At 42.4% G+C, this 27518-nt stretch overlaps 2 protein-coding genes and 1 non-coding gene across 5 annotated transcripts in view; 2 read left to right on the forward strand and 1 right to left on the reverse strand.

Annotated features, from left to right (window-relative positions):
- Positions 1-9912, reverse strand: part of POLR1A (RNA polymerase I subunit A) — a 33621-nt gene extending 23709 nt beyond the window's left edge. The window contains exons 1-10 of one of the 2 annotated variants that reach the window (XM_054632958.2): positions 9715-9912; positions 8437-8641; positions 5972-6121; positions 5775-5882; positions 4569-4654; positions 4361-4470; positions 2759-2845; positions 1986-2088; positions 1221-1380; positions 91-264 (exon numbers count right to left, since the gene is read on the reverse strand). In XM_054632958.2, the coding sequence (XP_054488933.2) occupies positions 91-264; positions 1221-1380; positions 1986-2088; positions 2759-2845; positions 4361-4470; positions 4569-4654; positions 5775-5882; positions 5972-6121; positions 8437-8641; positions 9715-9791 (1260 nt within the window). In that variant the 5' untranslated portion in view covers positions 9792-9912. The remainder of the gene's footprint in view (positions 1-90; positions 265-1220; positions 1381-1985; positions 2089-2758; positions 2846-4360; positions 4471-4568; positions 4655-5774; positions 5883-5971; positions 6122-8436; positions 8642-9714) is intronic. The other variant, XM_077177846.1, reaches the window with a different exon arrangement.
- A 16-nt stretch (positions 9913-9928) lies between these two features.
- Positions 9929-27359, forward strand: PTCD3 (pentatricopeptide repeat domain 3). Of its 2 annotated transcripts, XM_054632518.2 has the most exons (24): positions 9929-10062; positions 11649-11698; positions 12353-12392; positions 13458-13503; positions 14253-14321; positions 14765-14869; positions 15246-15369; positions 16022-16140; positions 16520-16590; positions 16899-16986; positions 17071-17131; positions 17414-17496; positions 18130-18274; positions 18863-18913; positions 19806-19889; positions 20822-20850; positions 21123-21226; positions 21944-22022; positions 22114-22204; positions 22865-22950; positions 23889-24037; positions 24891-24932; positions 25827-25985; positions 26692-27359. In XM_054632518.2, exons 1-24 carry the CDS (start codon positions 9971-9973, stop codon positions 26768-26770), a joined length of 2046 nt encoding a protein of 681 aa, XP_054488493.2. In that variant the 5' UTR covers positions 9929-9970; the 3' UTR covers positions 26771-27359. The 2 variants fall into 2 exon arrangements, with proteins under 2 accessions (XP_054488493.2, XP_077033962.1); XM_077177847.1 differs by lacking the exons at positions 9929-10062; positions 11649-11698; positions 13458-13503 and having other exon boundaries at positions 12354-12392.
- On the forward strand, positions 17205-17346 carry LOC129121082 (small nucleolar RNA SNORD94). The gene has a single exon (XR_008534366.1). It is a non-coding gene; the product is annotated as a small nucleolar RNA SNORD94 (small nucleolar RNA).
- Positions 27360-27518: the final 159 nt, after the last annotated feature.

The following is a 27518-nucleotide window of genomic DNA, read 5'->3' on the forward strand; positions in this document are numbered from 1 at the left end:
GAAAATGCCCATGTACTAACCACAAATAGTTCACTTTTTTCTTACATTATCAGCTTCTCTTTTTTAATCAAGACTCCAGCTGTTACCCACCTGACGAATACCAGGGTATTTGTCTGTTATCAGCTTGTCCATGTCACTATCAAACACAATGTTGACATGGCTCTGGAGGCGTATCCAGGCGTTGTACAGCTTGTCTGCAATGCTCTGTCCTGGAATTGTTGTCAGCACAGAACGGTCCAGAGGTTCACTATCCTCTCCTGTCTCCTGCAGAAACAGAACTTAGAGACTTGGACATAACAAAAAAATATCTTCTACTTATTAGGCTGAAGTTTTAGTATTAATTACGGTATTAAATACAGCAAAAGAAACATTCACCACTATTTTGCACTGGTAGTCAGTCCATGTTAGGAATCACTGTAACTAGAAAATCCTATTTTTAGATTAAAATAATGTAAATCCAAGAGATTTTATCACTTACATCACTCTGTTTTCAGTCTAAAACCACTAAACCAGTCACATCCAAACTTCATTGACCTCCAGTCAAATGCTTTAAGAACAGATCTCCATCTAGTGTACATTGTAAGTAACTAACAGTGTTTCCAAAATGTTTTACACTGCAGACGTAAATCAAGTTCCCCTGAAACTGAGCCCAGTGTCAAAGACCCCTCAATGATACAATTGATGAACAAATATGGAACGAGGCAAGCTGACATACACTATTATTTACCTAAACAACTATGTGAACTGTCAGAAGCAGACAAATATTGTTACTAACTATATTATTTGTGAAGTTTTATGTCCTACTTAGACATCAACTGTCAAAAAATAAACACAATCACAACTGGTTCCACTAGGCTTAGAAACTGAAGTGATTTTTCAGCCCCCTTTTCATGTGCTGAAACACTGGCAAAGTTTTATTCTGAACTGTTTGTGCTGTACATATTTAATTCTCTAGAAACAAGAGCCCATTATGTCTCACATACATTAATCTAATACCAAAAATCCACGGCTAAAAGAATTTGAGCAGTATGTTCTTTCCCTTTGCACCAGGTAGAAAGGAGCAGAGGGAAAAAACCAAACAAGGTATGGAACATCTCCATCAGCAGACATTCCAACAGCTCAGGCAAAAACTGTTACAGGAACAGCTTAAACAGGAACCTTCCTGAACTCGACCCACCCATCCAAAAAAAGCAAAGAATAAGACAACCAGCAACTCTTACTGTTTGAAATTCTTCTGTAATCTTTATTGGCTGACACTGTTCTTTGGCCATGAAAACCAAGAGCTTCCTTATCAGCTGAGCATCTTTCATCACAGCCTGCAGGTTCACAGTCTGCCCGTTTGTGAACAGGCGATCTCCGAGGCGATTTACAGGACGGTACCTACGGAAAATCAGAATCACCTCAGGGGATCAAAGCCACTCAAAAGCAGCATGAAAAACCTCAAACTTTCTAAGCTAAATCTTCAGTGCATGGAAAATAATCCAAGCTAATAGTGGGCATTTAAAAATTCATATATTCTACTGGGACAGTCATAAAAGAGGAATAAGTCTTAACAAGAAATTCTATCAGTACTGTGCAGTTACAATATTCTATATTCATTTAAAATACTAATATATAAATACTAAAATACTAAATATAAATACACTAAATATATACTATATATTTAATACATTATAAGTATATGTTATATTAATTATACTTAAAATATATTTTATATACTTATAATATACTAAATACTAAAATATATTTTAAAATATAAAATACTAAAATATATCTTTTCCATAATTAGTATTTCAGTCTTCTAACAAACTCACTTGAAGTTACAATAGAACTTATCGACTACTAGTATCATTTTTATTATTTAAACACTCTATTGACACTTAAGCAGACCAGTGTCTGTATTACAGGAGTTTGGATCTCCAACTCCTGCAAAGGGTGCACTAAATCCTGTGATTTCTACAAGATTTTGGGAGGATAAATTTTACCTTGAAGGTGGAACCACAAGCAGATCTAAAAAAAACATGTCTGGACTGAATTCTGAACTCCCATGGGGATCCATCCCAGGGAAGAGATAACGCAAAAAGAAACCTAAAAAGAGACAAAATAAATAAAAACTCATTCTCATTGCTATTGTTTGGGAATCCAAACCCCCAGATGCCCTTGGTCAACCAAGTGAAAAGAATCTGCTAAGTTAACACTATTGAGCCTGTTTAAAATAAAAACATTCAGACACAGTTTAGAAAGAATTGCCACTCTTTTTTTTTTTTGTCACATACGAGGTATTTTAGGAATGACTCTGGACAGAAATATAGATTATAGCAAATGGAGAAAGCAGAACTAGAGGAAGAAAGGTTCCAGCAGCTGACTGTGACCGATTCACAAAAGTGCTTTGGTTTCTCCTGGCAAGTGCAGACAGATTCAGAGTACAGGCAACCCAAAAAAGAGGCTGATAAATCCATTCTCAGTCTGTAACCAGTGTAACTGTGGGATGCAGCACCACAGGAAATCACAGTCTCTGCAAACAACTGTTGTGATTTGTGAGGAGCCACAATTTGAGAATAAATGATCAAAGTGTTAATTGAATCCAGGTCTCTGCATTCACTGGCTGCCAGTCCTCCTGTCACAAAACTTATTTTGCAGCCAGAAGCCCCTAAGGCAAAAGGCAAATATTTGACAAGGAGTTCATACTGGAAGATTTGCAGATTTGTCCAGTAAATGGTACAGAAAATAAAGTCATGTTGCTCTTCACAACCATTACCTTCATTCTTCCACAGAGCCAGGATGTATTCCTTGGCAGTCATTGGTGTCAGGTATCCTCTCTTCCCTAACTGGCTTTCATCAATACCTAAAAAGTAAAAAATAAAATAAAAATAAAATATTCATTAAAAAAAAAATCTCAAGACATTACTGTGAAAGTTTTTTTTTTGTTTTGTTTTTTTTTTTTTTTTTTTTTTTTTTTTTTTTTGCTTACAGTCTTACATTACTGTTTCCAGCTCAGAGAATGAATGGAAATACAAAATATACATACAAAATATACTGGCTGACATCTACATCAAAATTATCATTTAAATGTTTGCTTTGGGAATATGATTAAGTAAAATTAAGTAAAAATGAAACCATTTCTGTGACTAGTGAATATGAATATAAGTAACAGAAATAAGACTCTACTCTACCATCTAAAGTTTATGCTTTTTTTCACTTAGAGTGTTCAAAAGATCTCATCCCTGACCAAAACACAAATCAAGTCTCAGCCTGCAGCTGGGGAAGCTTTCAGTGGGGTTCAGGTACCACCAGGGAGGTATCAAGGTTTCCATGAAATACTCAACTGAAGGAGACAATAGCACCATCCCTATTATGGGTGAGAGTCTGGGCTACCTCTGCTTTGGAGAGGAAGGAAAACACATGGTTTGGCTACTAAAAAGCAAAAAGATCAATTATTTTCAAAACAAAGCCAGAGATTTTGGCTCTCAATTTCAACAACTCGAAGAAAAGCAATCCTCCCACAACCTCAGACAGTTTCCTACTCCTCTTCTGGCTTAGGTCCTGAAATGCAGATTTTTGCACACTGAAAGTTCAATTCTCCATTCACCCAGAAAACCTTTCCATCCCTCAAACAAAAATGCATCCATGCCAAGGTTAAAGGTACTCCTTTTTGGGACTTGACCATGCACAGGCTATGCACAATGCACCTAACTGTGTGATCCATCCCAGCCCAATCCATCCCATTTTGCTTCTTCAGCCACAGCTCCAGAGATTTAATATAGCATTTAAATCATAGAATAGCAAACAAAATAAATTCTCTATGGAAACCTTTCCTAAGAGCTAAATCACACACATAAATGTCTGCTTCAATTCTGTCTCATTGTGTAAAGGATCAAGGATACGAGAAGGAAAAGGAGGTTCAAATTTATTCAAATTAATTAATCCTGGAAAGTGCCACCTACTTTCTATTTTGTCTTTTACTCTTTAAGAGGAAATTCACTCACAAGAATTAGGATTATATGATTTTCTTTCTGAAGTTGGTCATCTTTCTCCTAATTTTATCTGTAGTTGCTCTGTTTAAAAAATCCAGCAGAAAATGAACTACCTGCCAAAAATGAAGTGCCCCAAAACCACCCTAAAGTTGACAAAGATTATGCTGTTGTACTTCTTTTCCTGACACAGAAAGCTGCAAAAGCACAACAGGCTCTCAAACAGAAATTTAATGGAATTTTTCTCTCTGACTCCTGAGCTTACTGGTTTAGTTATAATCAGTATTTTTATAAATGAGTTCCAAGTGCACAGCCACTGCTAAGAATCTGTGCCCCTTAAATGCAGGGGGAAAGTGCAAACATATTTGAGTAAAAGACAAATATTTCACCTGCTGTTTCATCCAGAATGCCTTCCTGTCCTGATTTATGGTACATTGTAGAAGGATAGGTGACTGTCAGCTTGCTGTTGTGCTCCTTTCGTACCAGTGATCTCCTGGATCTTAAAGAGAAAAAAAACCCAAACAGGACAGGTAGATCAAGGTTAATATTAACACAGCATTTAACTAGAAACCAGCTTCCTCATGTAGTTAAACTTACTTGCAGTTTGGGCATTTCTTTGAAGCCATGTGTGCTTTCCAGAACTGGGATACCAGTTTATTTCTACACTCACAAACATTTTTGACCTGGTAAAGAAAAAAAACCCCAAACTTAAAAATAATGAATATAATAAAAATAAATTAAAATACGTTATATGAAGAATTCACTAAACAGTACACAAATAACATTATAACCTGAATATTATCAGTATCAATGCACACACATCCATGTATTGATTATTTCATGCCTTGATCTATAGTGTTCGTTCATCACCTTCCCATTTGCTGGAGGGACACATCCCTCAATGCTCTCCATGCTCCTTTTTCAATTTATTCCATTAAGTCTTTAATTTTCAAGTCAGTACTGTAATTTAAAGTTTTCTTTAATGATGATTTAGGTAAGTATAAAAATGACAAAACCATTTCTTTTGGCAGCCCATGAATGTATGATTTACATAGTGCTCAAAGTGCTTAAGCTTAGTTTTAAAACAAGTGATCAAGGAATTAAAACTGGCTTATAAACAAATCTCCTGAATGGTCTTAGATTATAAGTATCTTCATCACTCACGTTTACTAACCATGCACATTAAACTACATTTAAATGGAAATTAGAATTCAATTACACAAGTCTTCCTAAAAATGTCAGTGTAATTAATTCTGCAAGTTTACTGGATGCATGAGTTCTCAAAATGTGCTCTACAGCTCAAAAGTCAGAGCATCAGACAGAGAAGTATCAACATCTGTAGGTGGTGTACTGACAGCAGTAACAGATTTTAATATAGTATTTAGACCATCAAAACATTTCTCTACACAGACATTTCCCTGTTTTCCAGAATTTCAACAGTTATACTAACGGGAAATAAAATCCTTTTTAAGTTTAATTTCACACATTTCCCTCAAAAAGCCCTCTAAACATAACACAGTTCAGAACTGGACAAAATCCAGCACCTACAAAGACAGGCTTTGCCTGCACATCACTCTTTCAGAGGATAAAGCCCAGGATTTCAGGAGAAGCACTGCCTGTACTTACATTTGAGCACCGATCTCTTGTTTGAGAGCTCTGTAACATTTCCTGCACGTGGCAATTCAACTCTTCCTCAATTTCAAAATTCAGCACCTACACAAATCCTACACCTACATGTTCTGCACATCACTCTTTTAAGAGGACAAAGCCCAGGATTTCAGGAGAAGCACTGCCTGTACTTACATTTGAGCACCGATCTCTTGTTTGAGAGCTCTGTAACATTTCCTGCACGTGGCGATTCAGCTCCTCCTCGATTTCTGAGCCTGTTGCATCTGCACACTGCTCTATAAACTACAAGGAACACAAGAAGAGAAATTGGCAGAGAGCTTTAGAGCTGTGAGACCATCCAAAAAAGGGATGGAGCATCACACAGTACTTGCCCTGTTGAGAATGATTTCGAGGTCATGGACAGCATGGAGCAGCCCTTTCTGCAGCACCTTCATCTGGCTCAGCAGCAGGTGAACCACGGCTCGGGGACACGTCAGCATGTGGCAATTCAAACAGGACCCTCTGATCAGAAGGTACAATTTCTGCAAAGGAAAGGGGGGGAAAAGGTTATCCTGGCAGATTTACTAGCTTGCACAGTAAGCAAGTAAATGCAATTGTTTGGATTTAAAGAGAGTGCTACTATGTCACCATCATATTTTGGGAAAAATCCCTTCGCCAGGATTTCTTCTCCTGGGAAGCTGAAAAGCCTCAGAGAAAAAGGAAAACAATATTTTCTCTTGTGTTTTGCTGCTCTCGAATGTGGTTTGGAGATTGTTTATGCAACAGGTGCATGTTTGATTGGTTTCATGTGAATTGTTTTAACTTAATGACCAATCACAGTCAGGCTGTGTCGGACTCTGAGGAGAGGGTCACGAGTTTTTAATTAGTATCTTGTTAAGCCTTCTGTCTGTATCCTTTCTCTGTTCTTTAGTATAGTTTAGTATAGCATTCTATAATATAATATCATATCATATTAGCCTTCTAAGAACATGCAGTCAGATTCATCTTTCCTCCCCACGACGAGGGACCCCGAAAATACTACACTACTATAATTGGGTAATTAGATTAATGGTTAATTTTAATCATAAAGAATTTGCTTGAAAAAAAAATATTCCAACCAAACTCATATGCAAAACATGCTCTGTAGATAAACTCTCAGCAGGCTGTGTACTATCGGTGCAGGGTGACCCCAAGGTAGGGAATAATGTGCATTGACTCCATGATTCAGAAGGCTGAACAAATGCTTTATTAAGCTATACTATATTACACTAATACTATATTAAATTACATATTAAAAACACACTATACTAAAGAATGCTAAATAAAAACTTGTCACTGTCTGAGACAGTCAGGACACAGCTTTGACCCAACTGGCCAAGGAACCAAAACAACTTTCACCGGTGTCTGTCACCATGACATTTTATGAAAAATCCCTTTGCCAAGATTTCTTCTCCTGGGAAAATGAGAAGCCTCAGCTTCTCCATGTTTTGCTCCTCTGGAATGTGGCCTGGAGAGTGTTTATCAAAACATGTGAATTGTTTTTAATTAATGGCCAATCACAGCCAGCTGTGTCAGACTCTCTGAGTCTGTCACAGGTTTTTATTATTCATAATAAAAATACGAATATTTTTATTCACAGCCCTCTGATGTCTCCTTTACCTTTTTTTAGTATAGTGTTAGTATGCAATTTCTTATACTATAATATCACAAAATAATAACTCAGACTTCTAAGAACAGGGAGTCAAATTCTTATCTCTCACCTCATCCTGGGGACGTCAATTAACAAATCACTTTGAGTAATCAATCTCTATAACACATTCCACATGTGCAAAACAACAAGAGCAGTAAACAGAGATAAGAATTCTTTTCTCTTCTTCTCTGAGCTTCTCACTGCCTTCCCCAGGAAAAATCCTGGGACAGAGTTGTGTCTGCTGCTCTCTGTGAAGAGAGCTGTGGCCGCAGCCTACATAGAAGACACATGAAGCACTTGTGGTATCTACAGCAGCTCTGGGACCCAGGCTGTTCTTACACAGAACCTGACTACAGCTCCTGACTGCTCACACCACAGAGGACAATGCAGAACCCAAATCCCCACACTTGTAAAATGAAACATCCTGGTCTCAATCCTACAAGGTTCTTCACACTATCACCTTCTCCTCAAGGTCTGGGAAATTATAAGTGAGTTTTTTTTATTTAACACAGCTTTGTGTTATTATTTATCACAGTTCTCTCATTCCCTCTGTGGCCTGAAAGCTGGGAATTACTGCTGCAGGATTTTAATCCTTGGTCAATACAGTTATTTGACTTAAAGCTGAAACAAGGCTAAAAGGGGGTACCTCATCTACCTCTGGTCACTTGAAAGTGAGGTTTTGACTCTCAGTTAGTAGCCTGTGCAAAAGGCAGCTACTGTAAATGGTGGGATCAGCACCTCAGGAGGAAAATTCATCCCAGCTCAGGGGATGTTAAAAACTGGAAGTGTAGACAGCTGTTCATGTGCAGTAGTTGTTTAAAGGAAATGATCATTTTTACTGTGCCATTCCTTTAATTAAAACATGACATTCTGCAGTCAGTCACATACTTCAGGATGAATATCCCCCCCTCGCCTACCTGTCAACATTGAGTAAAACAACAGCTACAACAAAATGCATACTTTTCAAAAGGTCTGTTTGGATTGAACTATCATGACACAACAAAGCTTTTCTACTGCATCTGCTGGTATTACACTTAAAAGAGAAAACAGATCTTGGCACCTTTACTGGGGGAAAACTTTACTGTTTTCAAGGACTGCAACCACATGACATCCTGGGCACCACCAGCCCCCTCCCCAGCAGTAATTCAGTACATATATAATACATACATCGAAGAACAGGGGGTTGTAGACAGGCAGAGGCAGCTCTATGTGGCCAAAGTGTCCAGGGCAGTTGCTGAAGTTCTGCATGCAGGTTGCACACACCTCCCTGGAGTCCGGGGGTCCCAGGGCCAGGTCGTAGAGCCCGTTCACGGCCGGATTGCCCACATTGTCCAGGTACTGAGGGTTGGTGATGGGCTTCACACTCAGCTTCCTGAAGTTGAGAAAGGAAAAAGTGAAAATCAACGGCAGAAAGGTTGAATGGTACAACTAGTGTCAGAACCCAGGACATCCCTCTGGCTGTCCTGAGCAGCTAGGACCCCTGCTCAGAGACCCTGGCGCAGAGCCCAAGATGCTTGTGGTTTTGATTATGACCCGTGGAGCAAGTTACCAACCTTAGATGAAGCAAGCCACAACAGTTTAAGTAGAATGATAGTGAATTTATCACTGGGTGAAAAAATAGATTTTGGGGTTTTTAGAATGGGGGTTCAGGGGGCAAGATAGAGGAATCTGGGCGTGTCCAGCCTTTCTCCTTCTTCTTCTTGACCTCTATCTTCTATCTTCTGCTGTGATATTGGCACTTTTAGATTGGTTTAGTGTAGAAGCTCACTGTCTAACATAGGTGACAGGTATTGGAAAGTAATTGTAAACATTGTATACATAGTTTTCAGTATAAAGACATAACACCACCCCAGAGTGGCTCGGACTGTCTTGCTGAACGGACCTCAGCTGGACAGAAGAAAATATTTTATAGATAAGGCACAATAAACAACCTTGAGACCGAGAAATGAAGAGCTCTGATTCCTTCTTCAAGCGCCGGGCTGGACGAAGAGACTTTCCAACTTTTCTCGGGTTCACTCTGACCAGCGAGAGATCCCGAGACAAACTAGCACGGGCATTTAGTAGCTGTGTGATTTTCTCCATTAATGAAAGTATCTTTCTGAGAACATTTTGCGAATGCAATAAGAATCTGTGTATCACTGATTTCATTATACAATGAGCAAAATCATTCAGATCGCAGCACATATTTATTTTACATGAATAGCCACTCTACTAAGAAATCACAAAATATTGTCAGCGTGTCCCCTCGAGCGGTGCGAGATTTTGTATAAAATTCGGCTGCCGCCATCCCGGCGGCTGGGCCACGGCCCAACCGGACTACATGTCCCAGCATGCCGCGCGCCACAGCCCTCCACAGCTCTGCGGAGCCCTACCGCGGGGCACGCTGGGACTCGTAGTACCCAGCAGCACCCGCACAGCTCGGGCAGCGCACACATGGAGCCTCACCTGATCTCCTCGGCCGTGTACATCCCGAAGGACACCCCAACCAGCCGCCGCCACGGCACCACTTTGGGCGGCTTCATGGCGAACGAGCAACTCTTCCCCGGCCGACAGCGGCTCCCGCTCTCCCGCTGGAAGCGCCGCGCCACGGGCAGCACCACGCGGTCCGGCCTGCGGGGGGAGGCGGGGCCGGGCGGTACCACCGCCGGGGAGGGGCGGTAGGAGTGGTGCCGTCCGCCTTCCCAGAGGCCAGCGCGGGGCCATGGCGGCCAGGCGGGTCGGGGCTGGCTGCTGGCAGCGGGCGCTGTGGCTGGGCCGGCGGTGCCGCCTCCCGGGCGGGCGGGAGAGCTACCGGTGAGAGACCGCCGGCAGGAAGGGACGGGCGGCGGTAGCAGCGGGGAGGAACCGACGGACGGGCGGTGCTGGGTGTGTGGGGAGTGAGGCGGGAAAGGCCGCGCAGGCGCAGTGCGCGGTGGCTCGGCGTGGTCGAGGCGGCGTGGTGGAAGGGAGCGCCTTTTGTGGGGCTTCTGTCTGCTTTTAAACGCCTTTCCCGGGATCTTTCCTGGTTTAGGGCGGCTCGGAGCCTCCCCGGGAGAGAGTTCGAGCGTTTAAGCGATTCCTAGAGGTGAATCTCACGAAAAAGCGGATGAGCGCTTTTTGGAGGCTGAGGGAGCTGGGGCTGTTGAGCCTGAGAGGGGAATTTTGCATGTAGACCCCAAAACTGTGTTCTAGTGTCTGAAGGGGCTCTACCAAGAAGCCAGAGAGAGACTTTTCATCAGGAATTGAGTGATAGGAGTAACAAGGAATAATGAGTCCAGATCGAAAAAGGAGAAGTTGGAATTAGATATTGGGAAGAAATTTTTTATTGTAGGAGTGTGAGGCACAGTCACAGGTTGCTCAGCGAAGTTGTGGATGCCCCAGCCCTGTCAGTGTTCGAGGGCAGATTGGATGGGGCTTGGAGCAACCTGGTCTAGTGGAACAAGATCTTAAAGGTCCCTTCCAACGCCTTAACATTCCATGATTCTGTGTAATGGTTTTGTTTAGGGGATGGGTAATCATTACTTGTTTTTGGGATGGCAACATCTTATTTAATCAGTTTGTGAGTCTTCCCAAGAGCAGCTGGAATTGTGCAGTGCCACGGTAAAGCACAGAGCTGTGGCTGCACCTGAACAGCCTCTCCCTCAGGGTCAAGGTCACTGTGGAGGCACTGAAGGCCAGGACTGCAGTAAAGCTTTGCTGTTAAGTTGCTTCATGAGCAAAAGGAGTACAAACATTTTAACATAAGCCTTAGTTTGTGGTGAAAACAGTAAAATGTGAATGGTGGTGAGCAAGACTTTGAAGCAGTGAGCACAAAGCAGCTGCTCTGTGGTACTCAGCAAAGTGAGTCCATGTGTCTGAGTGTGCTGCAGCTGTGGGGTTGTGAGGAGCTTCTGCAGCTCTGTAGAGATATGAGGGCATCTGCATCTCACCAGGGCTGACTCACCTGCATCACATCATTACTCTGGGTTTTCTCCTTCTGTGAACACTACTTGTGTCTAAAGTTGTTTTTTTTTAAGTGCTGTTTTCAGCGTGATCCTGTCTCTAAAGCATAAAAAGGTCTTTTCTGATTCATGTCTGTGATTTTCTTTATAAGATGCACTAGTTTGTGAAAACTATTTTAAAAATATTGTACCCCAATATTAAATAATCACAGATTTTTTGTAGTAAAATTTTTCACATACAGCCTCTTGTCTCTTGAAACGAGGGCCTTAAAAGAAACATCAAATATAAGTTTTATGGTAATAATTTGGAGTTAATAACAGTGCAACATTGCCAGTTACTCTAATGCACTCCAGTTCCCTCTCTTTTAGTTAATTCTAACCTGTAGTATGGAATTTCACTGCTCTACTTTTGCTGTATTGCTGTGACTGCCATAAATTCAAACCCCTGGTTGTTCACAGGAGCTCTTCGAGTAGTCCTGCTCTGGGGAAGACTGTGGGCAATTCACAAGGTAAGATGTCCTCATTACTGGTTGGTTGCATATGTTTTTTAATCTGCAAAGAATACAGTGTATCAGGAGATAAAGATGATGTAAACACTCTCTTTCCCCTCCTTGGGTTTTCTCTCTCCCTGTTTTCATTGTGCATAAGCTTCCTGGATTAACTTGATTCTTTACCTCATCACCCATCAGCTCCATGCTCCAAGAGCATGAACTGAGTTGTGCAGCTCCATGAGCCTATGTTAGACTGTGGTTTTAAAATCCTTGTTTTAGTACTTTCATCTGGATCACCTTAACTCATCGATTCTTGTAGAATATAGAATTGCTGAGATTGGAAAAGATCTCTGAGTTAGTGGAGTCCACCTCTTCACCCAGTACTGCCAAGGCACCTCCAGACCACGTCCCCAAGTGCCACATCAACATTCTTAAATCCTCCAGGGATGGTGACTCCACCATTCCCCTGTTCCAGTGCTTGACAAGCCTTTCAGTGAAGAAATCTTTTCCTGATATCCAATCCAAACTTCACCTACTGCAACTTGAGGCCATTTGCATTTATCCAATCACCTGGGAGAAGGATTGACCCCACCTTGCTACAGCTCATGGGGTCAAAATTTTCTTTGGGCATCTCTTTGTTTCTAATGAACTTTTTAATATTGTTTCTCACAGTGACTCAAGAAGAAATTGTGCTCCCCCGAAGGAAAACATGGTGAGTGTTTACTTCTGGAATCTTCACTTGGAAAAAAATTGGTGTTTGACACCTAAATGTAGTCTCTCCACCAAAACTGAAAAAGAAAGTTGAAGTTCCTGTATTCCTTGATGCAATGTCCCACTAGGGGTTTTCCTGCTGATTTGGAGCTCTGTGAATATTCTTGATTCTTGCTCTCTCTGCAGATTATGTACACTGCAATCCTGGCATTTCTTTTAAAAGCACGTACAACAACTGCATTTTTAAGCATGGTTCTATTCCTTTGTAAAAGATCACATCTGCTAAAGATCTCTATAACCAAGTTCAGGTTATGTGCTCAGCTTATTACAGGCTGTTTGCATGTGAATGTGTTTCTTCAGCAAAATAAAACTTGATTGTTGATAACTGGCTGAATAAATCCTCCTTAGAGATCACACAACTGAACAAAACCTATTTTGTTGGGAGCACTTAAGGTAGAATTGCATGACTGTACAGCAAAAATTAGGTTTATGGTCAAATGGTGTCAGCATGAAAACCTAGTAAGGCCACCTTCACCTAAACACTTTCATTGGCCTTTCCTTGTTTGCTTGAAACAACCAAAGTCTTAATGTTCCACAGGCACAGGAGTCCTGAGATACCTGGTTTGGGTTTGGTTTATTTTTTTCTTGCAAAGACATGTCTTGTAGAGTGACAATATATATATATATAAATATATATATATATATGTATATATCCCTTGGAGATGCTCTAGGAGCAACATTCCAAGGAGTTACTTTTGTGTCTCTCCCCCATGATCTTTCTTTGATAATGTATTATAAGGGCAGGAATAATAGCTGTAAACTGATGGTCTTCTGGTTTTCCTCAAAATCTTTTTTTTTCCTGGGGTTGTTTAAAAACTGAGGCCGTTTTTGCATTTTCTCTTTCTTTGTGAGAAGAAAGAGATGTTTTCTTAGTGCAGCAAAACCATTCTTTCCTAGAACTGAAAATCCTTGTGGGTTAGATAATCCTGTGCTTGTTCTCCAAACAAAGTCATGCACAGCATTCCAAGTCTGCAGCTGAGAATTAACCCAACTCCTTTGTGCTTAGGGATAAGCTCGCCGTGCTCCAGACCTTGGCTTCTACTGTCAACAGGGTGAGTGGTTCTGTGGCCATGGAGATGGGGCAGGGTGTGCATTCTGTGCAACACCCTTGTGCTCAGGAGCCCTTTAATTTCTACTTTGGCCATAAATGAGAGATGCAACTCTCACATCAGGGTTTTCCCTTTGGCTCTGGGTGTTTTGCTGTGTCCTTAAAGCCTCATTCATGTGCTAAGAGAGAGCTGCAGTTACCAGAGAAAGCTGCAGTGCTTTGGTAAGGCTTTCACTAACATAGGGAGCACGTTCCTTCACCGGTTCCTTCACCAGTTCCTTCCCAATCCAGAATGTCCTTCCCAATCTCAGTCCAGAAAAGCTTTAAAAAGTGCAATGAGTATCTGCTCTTGCTGGGCAAAACCTGGAAATGCTGTGATGCTGTTCTTAAATCCCATCTAACTTGAATTCTGGGAATTGAATCAAAACTTGCCAAGTCCCATCAGTTTCCCAAGACTGTTGCACTTGGGGTCCTACTTTGCAGGGCACTTACTGCTTGATATGTTATAGAAAGGACCCTTTTGTCACCCTATTAGCCTGCAAGGGTGTATGTAAAATGGAAACATTTTTTAAATTATTTCCAAACATATTTTTGAATTATTTCCTCTTTTTGAACAAGAGGATACTTCTGTAAAATGTGCATGGGCAATGGTTATGATGGAAAAATTCCTTGTGCCTTAAATTCCATGAGACAGTGTGTTGTGCCTGTGCACATGACTATAAACTTCTCATTGCTGGGCTCTTCTTTCTACAGGATCCTACTGCTGCTCATTACATGTTCCAGGATGACCCTTTCCTGATGCCAAGAAATGCAGCTAATTCTGTAGGTATTTCCTTACACTTCCTTGATAGCTCCCCCCTGCCTTTGTTGAGGCTGTGAATACTCCTACCTAATTGAAGCCTGGTTTTGATTACAAAAGAAAATGAGGTATCAGATTGCTTTCAGAATTTTCTCTTCTCTCTAAAATGAGATGTTTTTGAGCTTGAGGTAGTAGTGCAGCATTTCAGATGTCTGAACTGTGTCTCTTGATTAAATAACAAGGAAGTAGAATTCAATGGCATTTAAAGAATAGAGATTCTTATACTGGCATGAATACCAGAATGTTTTTCTGGAATGTTCTCCCTGTGATTCTAGTAAGTTGAAAATTATACATGAGTTTGAATTGATCCCATCAGAATGTTCATTGTTAAATAAAATGCTTTTTCTAATTCTCAGCCTTGTAATTTGTGTATTTCTCCATCTTGTTCTGTCTCGTTTCTGTGCAGCGTCTGTATTCATTGTCAAAGGAGTCTGGGAGAAATGCTGCAAAATACATCATAAAGAACTTTCCTCAGTATTTTGACAAGACTTTTGCAGAGCCCAACGTACCAGTAAGCTTTTTGCTCTTTGTTTTCATTGTATTTGTGCTTTGTCACTGAAATCTACTGTTGGACTGGTCCAAAACTAAGATAAAAGGATAACTTTTAAACTGTTTTGCAGACAGTATGAACACAGTACTGTACTTCCATTATGTTTTTGTAGTGGACATTTTTCCTTGGGAATTCAGTATCATATCAGGTTTGTGAGATAAAAGTAAGAAAAGCAGTGGTTTTTAGGTGTGTCTTCCTGGCAAAAAGTGAGGGATAAGGATATGTGTGGTCCTTCATCACCAAAAGGACTGCTGTTGTTAGGCTGCAAGCAGTGTATTGGGTGAAGAGTAAGGATTTGTAGAGAAGGTTTGAGCTTGTGACCTCTGTTTGCTTTTAGTGCCTGATGCCCCAGACTCTGACCCCTCAGACTGAAGGAGTGAGCGAGGAGGCTCTGAGGGAGCGCATCCATCTCAGAATGGTGAAGGAGTCTGTGGACATGTTTGATCAGCTTCTACAGGCAGGTATGTGGTCACCTGCCAGGTTCTGTGCTGGAGCTCTACTTAAATTGGGCCAAAAATACATCAGTAGCTGCCACAGGCTATGGAGACAATTTTATGACTCTGTTGCTTCTTTCACAACTGACTCTGGTCTGATGAAGTGGAATTCTCTAGAATTCCTGGAGAATCTTAGCCACTGCTTGTCTGACATGTCACTTTGGTGATAAGGAGAACAATTGGCTTCTTGAAGAGGAAGCATATTAAATACTTTTGTTGATTTTGAATGTTTCATAGAAAGTGAAACATGCAGAGTGTTATTCACAGCAGGATGTATCCTAGGAAAAGTTATGAAAAGCACTAGAAATTTCAGATGCTGTGTTGGGCTTGTGCTGCTTCACAGTTCTGGCTGAGAGCTATGACTTCATTCTACTTGATCAGGAAAACTCTCCTCTTTCAGTGGCTTCAGTAGAAAAGCATACTCTAGTTCAGTGTTGAAATTGTTTCCTGTGATGACTGGGTTTGTGGCAGTACTGGTGTCACAGCAGGGTTAGGGACTTGCTAGAGAATGTCTTTGTGTTGGAAGAGAGCAAAGTGGTGTTCACAGATTTTCTCCTGTGGCTGTAGAGTGATGAGCTGTTCACTTTCTCTGACTGTCATAAATTCTCATTTTCTAAAGGTACCCCTGTATCTCTGGAGACCACAAACAGCCTTCTAGATTTGTTATGCTTCTATGGAGATGGTGAACCTACTCCTGAAAAAGAGCAGGAAGAAAAAGAGGATTTGGAAGAACCAGGGGTATGGAAAACTTGTTGATCTTTATTAATTCATACATAGTTGGGAGTATATTGAGGTGACATGAAGATTTTTGGGAGATGCCATGAGGTGGATCAGATGCAGTCAGCATTCCCAGGACATATTTCTGTTACAAAAATCCATGACTGACCTAGTAGCAACAGTAGTTTGTGTAAAGCTCTTAATATGTTTAATAACATAAACATTATTCTCAATCTAGCTGTTGCTTCCTGGATGTTAAGATAGAAATTATTCTTGTATACACATTAAAAATCACCTTTGGTCCATGCTGTTGAACTTCAGTTCTGTTAGCAAGTCATGTCATTTGATGTTAAATCATAATTTAACTCTGAGGAACTTCTTTTTGCAAAAATCTCCCCAGGTGGATGCTTCAGAACAGAAAGCTCCAAAGAGACAATTTCGAAGAGGTTCACAGTCTGGCCCCAGATGGAGGTATAGAAAATGTTGCCAATATTCCCATATTCCATGGGTTGTGCACTTGTATTGTTCTCATAGACATAAGTCTTTTAGCAGCCCATACTCACAGGTGTTACTTGTTAATAAACCTGTGTTTGCTGATCCTTTAAAGTGTTCATGGAAATCTAGTAGGTGATTGTAGAATAGTTTCAAGGTTCACAAGTGTGATATGTGAATGTCAGTCTTTGGGGGTACAGCCCTTATGTTGTTCTGCTTGTTGAATCCTTCTCCTAGGAGTATCTTTTATTTGGTTCTTTAATATTTATCTTGTTCCTTGGTTCTAGGGAGAACAACCATGCTGAAAGGATATTTAAGATAATGCCAGAGAGGAATGCACACTCCTATTGCACAATGATCCGTGGGATGGTGAAGGTAAAGTCATTCTTCAGTGCTGGGGGATTTTTTCAGCTTTTGAGATCTCACATACTCAGAGATGGATTATTTTTGTTTTTGCAGCACGGGGCTTACTCTAAAGCTTATGACATGTACATAGACTTGCTGAATGAAAGGCACAAGGGTGAGTGTCTCCTGGCTGTGCTTTGTGGTGTCCTGAGCAGAGCAGGCCCCTGTTGGGCTCTGAGTGTTTGTTCATGGCAGTGATGATTGGCGCAGGGGTACGGACCTCAGCTGAATCATGGGAGCTGAATGCAAACTGGGAATTCCAGTGCAGCTGGCGTGTGGCTGGCTCCCTGGAGACAGGTTTGCATGAGACTTTGCCAGAAACTGAGCCATGCTAGAACAAACTCTTTCCTGTAGGCTATAAATTGTCATTTAAAATGGATTATCTTACATTTTCCAGCTGATGTGCACACCTTCAATGCACTGATCAGAGCAGTCCCGTATCTAAAGGAGAGGTTCGTAGAAAGATGGGAGTTAGCCAAGGTAAGGAGGGTAGAGCAAAAGAGGTGGGGAAGTGGTAAGAGTGTGGGCTCTTTTACTAATAAGGCTCTGCCTTATTAGTACAATTTTGCAGTTGTTGGAAGACCAAAAGCAAGAACTTTGTCCCCAGATACTAATCTCTGCTGTAAAGGAAGTACAGTAGTTTAAACAGAAAAGGTAACTGTGGAGGAATGGCAAATGTGAAAAGTCCAGTCTTGCCTTTGCAGAGTGATTTGCCTTGTGAGAACGTATCTGATCCAGGAACTGCCTGGATAGAAAGTAATTTGGGAAATTACTTCTGGGAGATAAAATAAATGAACAATTTTAGATAAAAACTCTGAATTTTAATTCATGGTGTTGTGACAGAAATGGAATTTTTGAGTTTCAGTAAAGAAAAATATTATGTAACTATAAAAATTTTCTATTATGTTCTAGAGACAGTTCTCCAAGACTTTTTCTAATGTAATGTAGCCTTGGGTTTTGGTCATTAAAAATTAGATAGTACTGATTAAATAATCAGTTAAAGGAGAGTAGCTCACTTGAAGGTGGTGAGGAAATGTATGTATAAACCACATGAAAGCTGAACTGTGATCCAAAACATGTGAAGCACTAAGGATTTGGGAATTTTGTTTTAAGGACTTCCTGACTCACATGGCTCAACAGAAAGTGCAACCAACTCTGCTGACTTTTAATTCTGTACTGAAGAGCCTGAGAAGATGTGGTGGTGTGGGCAGAACTATGTCTTTATTTGTATTAAAGGAAATGGAAGCACTTGATATAGGTAAGAGAACCAGAGTATTTATTATATGCAGTGATTATGATGAACAGAACAGTTAACATAGGAGTTCAGCACCACACAACATGGTGGTGATTTCCTGACTCCAGGGGAGATGTACTTCACAAGCCACCTAAGCCAGTTCTGGTCTCTAGATCTGCATCTCTCTGAAAAAAACCTTTTGATCTAGATGATGATTTTTTCCTTCCAAATAAGTATTGCAGAAACAGAGAATATCTGCAGAATTGATGTCCTGTGGGCTGTGCTTTGCTCCAGTAACATGCTTGTTGATAGGCTAAAGATTGCATTCATGTGCAAAAGGGAAATTAGCTGTGAAGTATTTCTGATTTTAATTTCAAGCAGGGAAGCTTGGCTCCTCCCCCATAGAAATAGGATTCCAACTGGTGGAACAGTGTTGGATATCACCTCTCCCAGTCAGGTGTGTGGTGAGGTTTGGCCCAGCATTAGGGTGGGCAGGGAGGAATATTAGAATAAATTTATGCATGCTGCTGACTGGAGGAGCAGCCTGAATTAGAGCAGTGGCACAAAGCTCCCCAGGAGTGTTGCAGTGACTGCAATGTTTTTGTTTTCCAGAGCCCAGCCTTGCATCCTATGACCACCTGCTCTCGGTGTATTACAGAGGGGGTACGTGCACCATCGGCTTGGCCATGAATGTGCCTCGTGCAGCAGCTGCTCTGATTGATGCTTTTCACTGTGATGGGTGAAGGCAGTTCACTTATGGACTGAAAGACAACCTGTAGTGGGTGTGATCTTAGTGTTCCCTGTGCTGCCTGATTCTGCTTGGATGACAAAAAAAAAGGATAACCTCATACAGGGAGCAAAAGCTGCTCAGTCACTGTGGAGGCTGGGTCTCACCACAGTGTGTGTGATTTCATATTGTGCCACTCACAGGGAGTTTGTTTTCCTGCAGCAGTTCTTCTGTGCATTAGAATTGTCATGAAAAACAGCTGTGTCAGAAACAGGAACCCAACTGCTTAAGATCCCATGCCCACAGACTTTTGGCTATAGGGAGGGAATAGGCAAAGTAGCCATAACTACAGTCCTTGTGTTTTAAGAAATGTAAAGGAATTGCTCTGGAGTCTCTCTAGGTTTGGTTCTGGAGTTTGGGGGTTTGTTTAGTTTTGGTTTTCCCCCTTTTAAATTTTTGTTTATTTGTTTATATAAAACATAAAGTGTATTTATATAATACACTTTAAAAGTATATTATATAAAGTATAAATACTTCGTTTTTTCTAGTTCAACCTTCTAACACACAAACTTCCAGGCCTGTTTGATTCCTTGCTAGAAAGCACTGCTGTCTTTCTGAATCTGCCCTCCTGATGTGGAAATCTGCATTAGCAGGGCAAATTTTAGAGCAAATTAAATTGCAGCTGGTGTGGAGCACCACAGAAGTTACATTTGTTTAAAATTATGTTGCTTGTTCCCAATTTCATCTTGTATTTGCAGACTGATGCTCTTCACAAGGAAGTGCTTGGCACAGCTGAGATGTGATGTTGTTTGTCTCTTTGTCCCACAGTTGAAGCTCAGTCATCAGACATCATCTCTGAGGTTTTAAACGAGGTTGAAAAGCGAAGTTTCACTGCTCAGGACCCTGATGATGGTAAGGATTTCAAGCTTGGGTGAAAAGGTACCTGTGAATGTCAGGTAGTTTTACTAGGCTAGGATAAATGCATGCAGCTTGCTTCTCTCAGTCCCTACTGATATTTCTGGAGACAAAGGGCAGGTTCCAGTGTTGGGAATTGTGTTGTGCATTGCTGCACTGGCTTCTGTATGAAAGTAGGTGTGTAGCTTGTGTGAATGAGCATTTTAAGTCCATGTGATAAAAAATCCTAGGGTTATTTACAAGAGCAGTTTGAGGAGGAGCAGTTTCATGAAATGATGCACATCAGGTGAATGGCAGGTTTTTGTTGTAAGGGTGGTGCGAGTTTTCCTATTTTAGTTCTTCCTAATCCTGTTGAGAACATTTCATTAAATACAGCTTCATGGGAAACTGGAGTGGGGGTCTGTAGGAGGGGAATATCCTGAACATTCCATGTGTTACTGGCTCCTTCTGCCATCTGTATGTCCACAGCTTTGCCCTGGGAGGTTCCTAAACCTTTCTGTAGGTTTGGAAGCAGATGCAGCTTCCATCTGAAGATGGGTTATGGCAAAGAAAGATCTCTAGACAAAGTGGTGTTAATGGAGTGTTGAAAGCCACTCTTCATCAGGTTGCTTTTTTGTCTTTGGAAGGATTCCTGGAAATAGTCAGAATGTTGTACCCCTCCTTCCTTTGCCTCTGTCCCGTTAGATGTGTTAAAATGTTTCTTTCTGTGCTCTAAGTTGTTGCTAGAAGTGTATAAAAATCCCCACCCAATTTATGCCATGCCAAAGATTACCAAGAAAGCCAAGAGCTCTGCAAAATTGTCAAACTGAGCTCCAGATTGAGTTTCTTATTGAACATACCTCATCCATCCTCTGGAAGGGTGGGTTAATGAGTGGTTTATGTCTCCTTGGAAGCTTGAAGTTAACACACTTTTGTTTGCTCCCTTTCAGCCAACTTCTTTAACACGGCCATGCAAGTGGTAAGTGCCTCTTCCTTGCCATCAGAATTCCTTTGAGCCCCTCCAGCTGTTGGGGAATTGCCTGTGAGTTTACATCCTGTCACACAAGGTTTAGCTTTCAGTGTCTCCCATTTTCATCTGTGCTCATCACCTCCTCCTTTCTGCCATAATTCTGCAGTTCTTTGCTTGACCCCTCCCTAATTGGTAATTTGCATGCCTGTGATATGTGCATGTACCTCTGTGACTCTTGTGAGTTACATCTGGTAACAGCTTCCAAATGTGGTTTATTGCAGTGCTGTGATCTCAAGGATATCAAGCTTGCCTATCAGTTAAATAGGGCCCTGGAGAAGGGAGACAACTGGAAATTCTTGGATGTGGATCGGTCAAACGGCTACTGGTGAGTGAAGGGGAGGTTGTGTTCAGCATCTTCTGTGCTGTTGTCAGCTTCAATACAAACTAGGATTCAGACACTGAGCACCAGGCTGGTTATTGTGTGTCCAGTTTGGGATTAGATCCTCCATAAGAGCAGTGATTGCTTAGGATTTATTTTCAGTTTGTGGCCTGTGAACTGAAATCCAGTGTCTTGGAGCATCAGTTTATCTCAACACCCATCCAGCAGCTAGAACAACCAGTTGTGGGTTCTGCCATTCTGTTGTGTACCCTGAATGGCAGCTTTGGAGGTGACACCAAAACAGCATTGTTTCTTTGTGTAGGGATGTTTTCCCAGACAGTGCACTGGATCAAGGACTCAGTCTTGTCTTGTGAACTTGCATAAGTAACAAGGTAAATTTAGTTCAGTTCTTATATCCAAAAGTTGCATTTGAGACAGATTCAGGTACCTTAAAACTGGCATCAGGCAGGAAGATTTTTAATCTTTAATGCTTTTTTAATATATTTTAAAACAGAGTGGTCTGATTAGTTCTGCCAATAATCTAGTGTCAGCCTGGAGCTGTTGTAAGAAACACTGCTGCTTTTCTGATTGCATGGAGTGTGGCAACCAGTGAAATGTCCTTGATGTGCAATACAGATCTGATCAGCACACCATCATTTGCTGGTACTTTCATAGTTTGCTTGATCTGATCATCACTGAATTAGGATGTTTTTTTCTCTCTAGGTCGAAATTCTTTTCATTGTTGTGCATGATGGAACAAATTGAGGTGGTGTTGAAGTGGTACAAAGAAGCATCATCTTCAGTAAGTGTGCACCATGGTAAGGGCTGCAGGGCTTTTCCATGGAGAAATGGAGCAGTCACAGGTGACTGAAATTGTTCTCTTCCTTCATCAGCTCTTCTATCCATCTCCTAAAAATATATTGGACCTCCTTCAAGCACTAGATGCAGCCAACCAGTTGGAAGTGATCCCTTCAGTCTGGGAAGGTCAGTGATGGCCACATGGCTTCATAGGCACTTTGTCTGACAAATGCCAGGAGCAGTGCAAAGTTGGAGCTAGTGCAAAGTTTGGAAACTTCCCTCCTTTGGCTGGAGTAGCCATGATGAGGTGCATTGCTTGCCTGTGGTACTGAATCACCTGGACCCTCTGCAGATCCTTGGATAAGATTTAATCTAGCCCCCCCAAAAAATGAAAATTAGTCACTCCCTAATCCTCAGCAGATGGTGGTGGAGGGTTCTGGCTGTGGGCCTCACTGTCCAGCAGCAGTTCAGGTCCATGTTCCCCCTGAGGACTGGTAACTGATGCTACAGACAGTGCTCTGTGTCATGTTCCCTCCCTGCTCTGTGACAGGGTCATCACTACCACCAGGCTGGTCAGTGCAGGGGACCTTGAGGGCCATTATCAAGGGAAGTAGTTGGGCTGTCACCCAGAAATCTTGAGACCAGCAGGGAAGGGAAGAAGAAATCAGATTAGTTTGTGTATTTGGTGCACAGGATCTGATAATGAGGGGAAAGAAATGGAACTAAATGTGCCCTACTCAGTCACAGAGAATGGTTCTGCCTTGTTAAATTGTGCTGACCACATTGCCAGGATTTGGGAAGAGGGGTACTGGTCACACCTACCAACTACTGCCTCTCTTTAAACAGATGTGAAACAGCTGGGGTTCAGCAGGAGACAAGACCTGTTGGAAGAGTTCTTGTCTTTGATGAGCAGGGACCAGCACCCCAGTGAGGTAAGGAAGCTGATAACACCCATGAACAGCTGAGCCCCACACAGCCACCTGCTGGCTCCTCCCCTGTGAGATGGTGGGGGCAAAAGTGTATCCCCCCCTTCCTCCTTTCCCCAGCTTTATCTGCTCAGCATGATATCCTGTGGTCTGAAACATCCCTTGGGCACTTAGGGTGTCCCAGAGGTGTCCCCTCCCAACTCCTTGCTGTGCCACACACCTTGTGCACCCCCAGCCCGCTCCCTGGTGGGGGAGCCTTGATGCTCTTTAGGCACTGCCCAGCAATAACAAAAATATCCCTGTGTTATCAACATACTTCCCATCTTAAATACAAAATACAGCCCCATAATAAAAAAGAAGAAACTGAAGAAATTTCACTCTATCCCAGCCAGAATCAGCACAGAAGCTCAGCAGAGAGTAGTGGAGTCTCCCCAGACTGTAGGTAAATGCTGTATCCCTGGTCAGTCCTGGAGATCCAGTTCCAGTGCATCTGCCACTGCAGATTCCAGATCCATGTGAGCTTATCCAGGCCTGCTAAACCACTTGGATTGTCCTCAACCTACAAAGAAACCTCAAATTACCACAGCATGATCCCTTCTTACCAGGGTTTGGAGAAATGATGCAGCCCAACCAGCCATATCTCTGGGGAAGCACATGGCAGAATCCAGAGATTTTTGCCAAGGACTTCATTGCAGTAATTGCTTTCTCAAGCTGAAGGGTGTTGAAGGTGAATACAGCTGTCCCTGCAAAGCCACCTTGGAGCTTGCCTAGTGGGGACAGCCATCCTGACAGAAGTGACAGATTTGTCTCCCAGCATAACAACTGTTAATTCACAAATTTAAATCACATACAGAGCAAACCTATAGGAGCTGCAGGAGAAATTACCCTGAAAAGCTTCTGTTAATTTCAGAGGTTTTGTTCTTCACAGCACAATGTTTTCACAGATTCAGCTGGCATTTGCCAAGTGTGCTGAAGAAATCCAAGCTGTGCATGAGCCTGCTGGGCCGGGGCAGGTCCCGCTGGAGTGGACAGGGAGTGCTCTGGGCCATGCTGTGGTGCTGTTTGCCAGGGCTGGGAGAACCCAGGATGCCTGGTACGTGTGGGCTCTCTGAGCTCTGGGCTTGCTGACCCTGCAACTCAAGGCTTAATCACAAAAAGCAAACCTAGGCCTTGGAATGCCAGTGCAGACAAAGGGAAGGGATAAAGCCTGCAGGGAATGTGATGGGGTTTTTCCCTTGTTATTGTTCCTTCTTGACACCAAGTTACAGTTGTCTGTCTTAAAAATGGTTTAGAAGCTAATTTAGTATCTGGTGTAGGGCTTTGTACAGCTGCTTATGGCAAGGTGTGGTGTGACAATCACTGCCCTGAGCACTGCTGAGTGCCCACAACTTGCCATTCTTGATTTTTAGAACTCTTTGGAATTCAAACTGATAAAGAGATTAATTAGTTTAATTAAATTTTTAATTAGCAGCAGTCCTAATTAAAACTCTAAATAGGCTATTTTTAGAACTCTGATAGCTAGAATTTACTGTCCTACATGCTCTAAACTTGAAATACAGGTTAAAATAGCTAGCCTCTGATTTCTTAAGGTTCTGAGCTATTTTCTGTTAAATACAGATGTTCAGTGTACAGTGATTCATTTGAAACAAAGAAGTAGCAACAAAGGAGTCTTTAAAATACTAAAAATATGTAGTATTTTAAAAGCAAATTGCCACCAGCTACACTTACCATTTTCTGCAGAGTTGAAGATACTTTGTGTTAAACTAATCAGTGAGGTTAGCTGGTACAGATTGCATTTGCAAAGATGAGATCCGTGGGGAAGATTGTTTCATGAATTTGAGCTTACCTGTGTTTCAACCTCTTGGAGGCTCATCCAGGAAGTTGAATATCTGTCTGTTCCTGTTATGTGTAGTATTAAAGTTATTCTTTTGTTTTCTTTTGAACAGGAACATGATGGAGCATTTCCAGAAAATCAATAGGATTCCCACGTAAGTATTTTTAGGTTCTTCAGTTACTGAGTCTCCCCTTTGGCTGAGATCCTGAATTTCTGCTCAGGGATGAAGGAATAGTTTGGGATGGAAGGGACTTTTAAAGGTCAGGTAGTCCAACCTCCAGCTGTAACTGATAGTAGTAGCTCATTTATTTCCAGAACATGAATGTGTGCCTGTCCCTGTGAGCATGGCTGTTTGTTCATCCAGTGGAAATATTCCAAGAGCTTTCTGTCTTGGAATACATGTTTCAAACACATTGAAAGTGCAAAGTGGGAGGGAGTGAAGTGGTTGGTGTCTGAAGCTCTGGGCCATGGAGAGCAGCAGTGCCACTGGTGAACTCAGCAGTGCAAATCAATCTGAGTAGGACTCACATCTGATTTCCCACATGCTCAGAAATACTCCAGGTATGCTCTTAACCAAGCCCAGGTGTTTCAGAGGTGCCTGGATTTCTGGAGACAAGTTAATCAAGTCAAATGCTAAATCTGAGGTGCTTCCCTGTTAGGCTACACCAGCTTGCTTGTCTTGGGATTCTGGAGGAGGGAATTGTTTCAAGGAGAACACAACTTTTAAGGAATAGTAATGGGTTTTGTTTGGGTGTGGGTTTTTTTTAAATTAGGTTGGAGCTTGCCCCAGTGAACACCATGAGGGTGTGTGGTACCAAAGGCTACACACCTAGTGGCACTCTGTGCCTGCTCTCTTCTGCTGGGACAGAAGTTCCCAAACTTCCCACATAGCCTTCCCTCTGTACCAGAGCTGAAGTTCCTGGCAGGAGCAGAGAAATGAACTGGTAGATCTGAAGATGTCACCTTCTCTCCCTCTCTAAAGCATGGGCTGTAAATTAATGGGCACTTCTCCTGTGACCCTGAGAACAGTCTCCATTTGCCTTTGCAGTGACAATGTGATGGACGAGTTCTTGAACTGTGCTAAGCAAACCAACTGCCCAGATGAGGCAATTAAGATGGTAAAGCTGGCAGCATCCCTTGGGCTTCCTGTATCTCAAAGGCTGAAAAGCAGAACGGAAGAGGAATTTGAACTCTCTGAAACACAGAAGTAAGTTGGAATGTTTCATTTTCCTGCTGAAGGGGTACAGTAGGCAGGGTCTGGGAGGAGCAATGCCTTTGGAAAGGCTTCTCTGACAAGGGAGCAGACAACTGGCTTCAGAATGAAGTGCTGGTGTGTTGACTCCAGGACTGAAATGGCTCCTCAGTTTTTGATTCCATGCTGTATCCATCCCACCTAGGAGGGAAGGGAATTTCCCATGGTGGGGTTAGCCTTATCCACTGCTCAGTCCTGCTCTTGCCTTTCTTTCCTGGAATCTTTTCCTGGCTGGGTCTGGCTGCCTGAAGGCACTGCTGCAGCCCAGTAGAAGCAGGGGGGTGGTACAGAGGATGGCCCTGCATGTGGCTGCCAGGTTCTGAGGCTTGTGCTCACCTCTCACTGCACTGCTGTAGCCAAGCCCAGTGATCCTCAGATGGTGATCAGGGCTTGAGGGACCACAGTTTGGAGCCAGATGTGCTTCAAGGGAATAAATACAAGCCCAGCACCCCTGCCAGCAGGCTCAGCACTTGGAGGGGAGCTGAAGGAGTTGGCTTTCCCAAGAGGATGTGCTTCCACCAAATGCTGGGTGCACTTGTCCTTTGAGGACAGTAGGCATTAAACAGCCCATAATGTTCTCTGTTTGCCTTGTGTTTGGGGATCTCTCTTTTCAAGCAGAAGTCACAACAGTGACTGATGACTGATCTGTTTGACATCACAGGAAGGCACTGGAGAGTATCAAGTGGGATGGTGACAGCAGCGACAGTGACAGTGACAGTAGTGACAGTGACCGTGAGTAGCTGTCCCTCTTCCCTTCCTCTTGGGAAAACTGGGAGCAACTGTTGCCATGATCCCAGGAGGCTTTGGAATGAGTGGAATTACTGAAGGAATGGCTTCTGGGAGGTGCTGCAGCACTGATGAACGCTCTGAGTGTTCTGACACGGGACCTGCTTGGCAAGACCCCGTCCTCATGGGCCAGCTGGAGCTGTTAAATCTTCTCGGTACTGTGGGACACAGTGAGGGCTGCCCCAAGTCTCCTCCCCAGCACCCCTGCAAGAGCTGGCTCCTCATGAACAGCATCACTGAGGGTGGAGGGATGCTGTGCACCCTGGAGGCTGCTCAGGCAGGCACAGGACTTCCACAGCTCCAGCAAGACTTCTCGTGGGCCTCCTGTCACTGGACCCTGCAGCAGATGTAACTCCTTTTCATCTAACTGCTGAACTACTTAAATACCAGGATTATTCTGTATATAAACCCTGAAGTAATGCAATACTCAGCACCTGTGGTGTTATTCCTCATCCTTTTGGTGTTTTGGGACAGGTTGGAGTCTAATGTTAAATTATACTTTGTACAGCTGGAGACTATCTCTAATAAATGGCTGACCTTAAAGCTGGCTGTATTCTGATAATCTTTGAGCAAAAACTGGTTGAACCAAAGTCTACCTTTCTGGTAGAAATACCTCGTGTTCTAGAACTACAGCAGAGCAAGAAGCTCTGACAAGAAACCTACCAGGGCAGAAATCCAGGGAATGATCTGCCCCAACACCAG

This window comes from Agelaius phoeniceus, chromosome 4, assembly GCF_051311805.1.
Source record: "Agelaius phoeniceus isolate bAgePho1 chromosome 4, bAgePho1.hap1, whole genome shotgun sequence".
NCBI classification, from domain to species: Eukaryota; Metazoa; Chordata; class Aves; order Passeriformes; family Icteridae; genus Agelaius; species Agelaius phoeniceus.

Coding starts and splice junctions, on each gene's coding strand:
- PTCD3 (XM_054632518.2), top strand. CDS start 9,971: ATGGCGGCCAGGCGGGTCGGGGCTGGCTGCTGGCAGCGGGCGCTGTGG. Junction 18,914..19,805: donor CTCGGTGTATTACAGAGGGG/GTACGTGCACCA, acceptor TTTGTCCCACAG/TTGAAGCTCAGTCATCAGAC. Junction 25,986..26,691: donor GAACTCTCTGAAACACAGAA/GTAAGTTGGAAT, acceptor TTGACATCACAG/GAAGGCACTGGAGAGTATCA.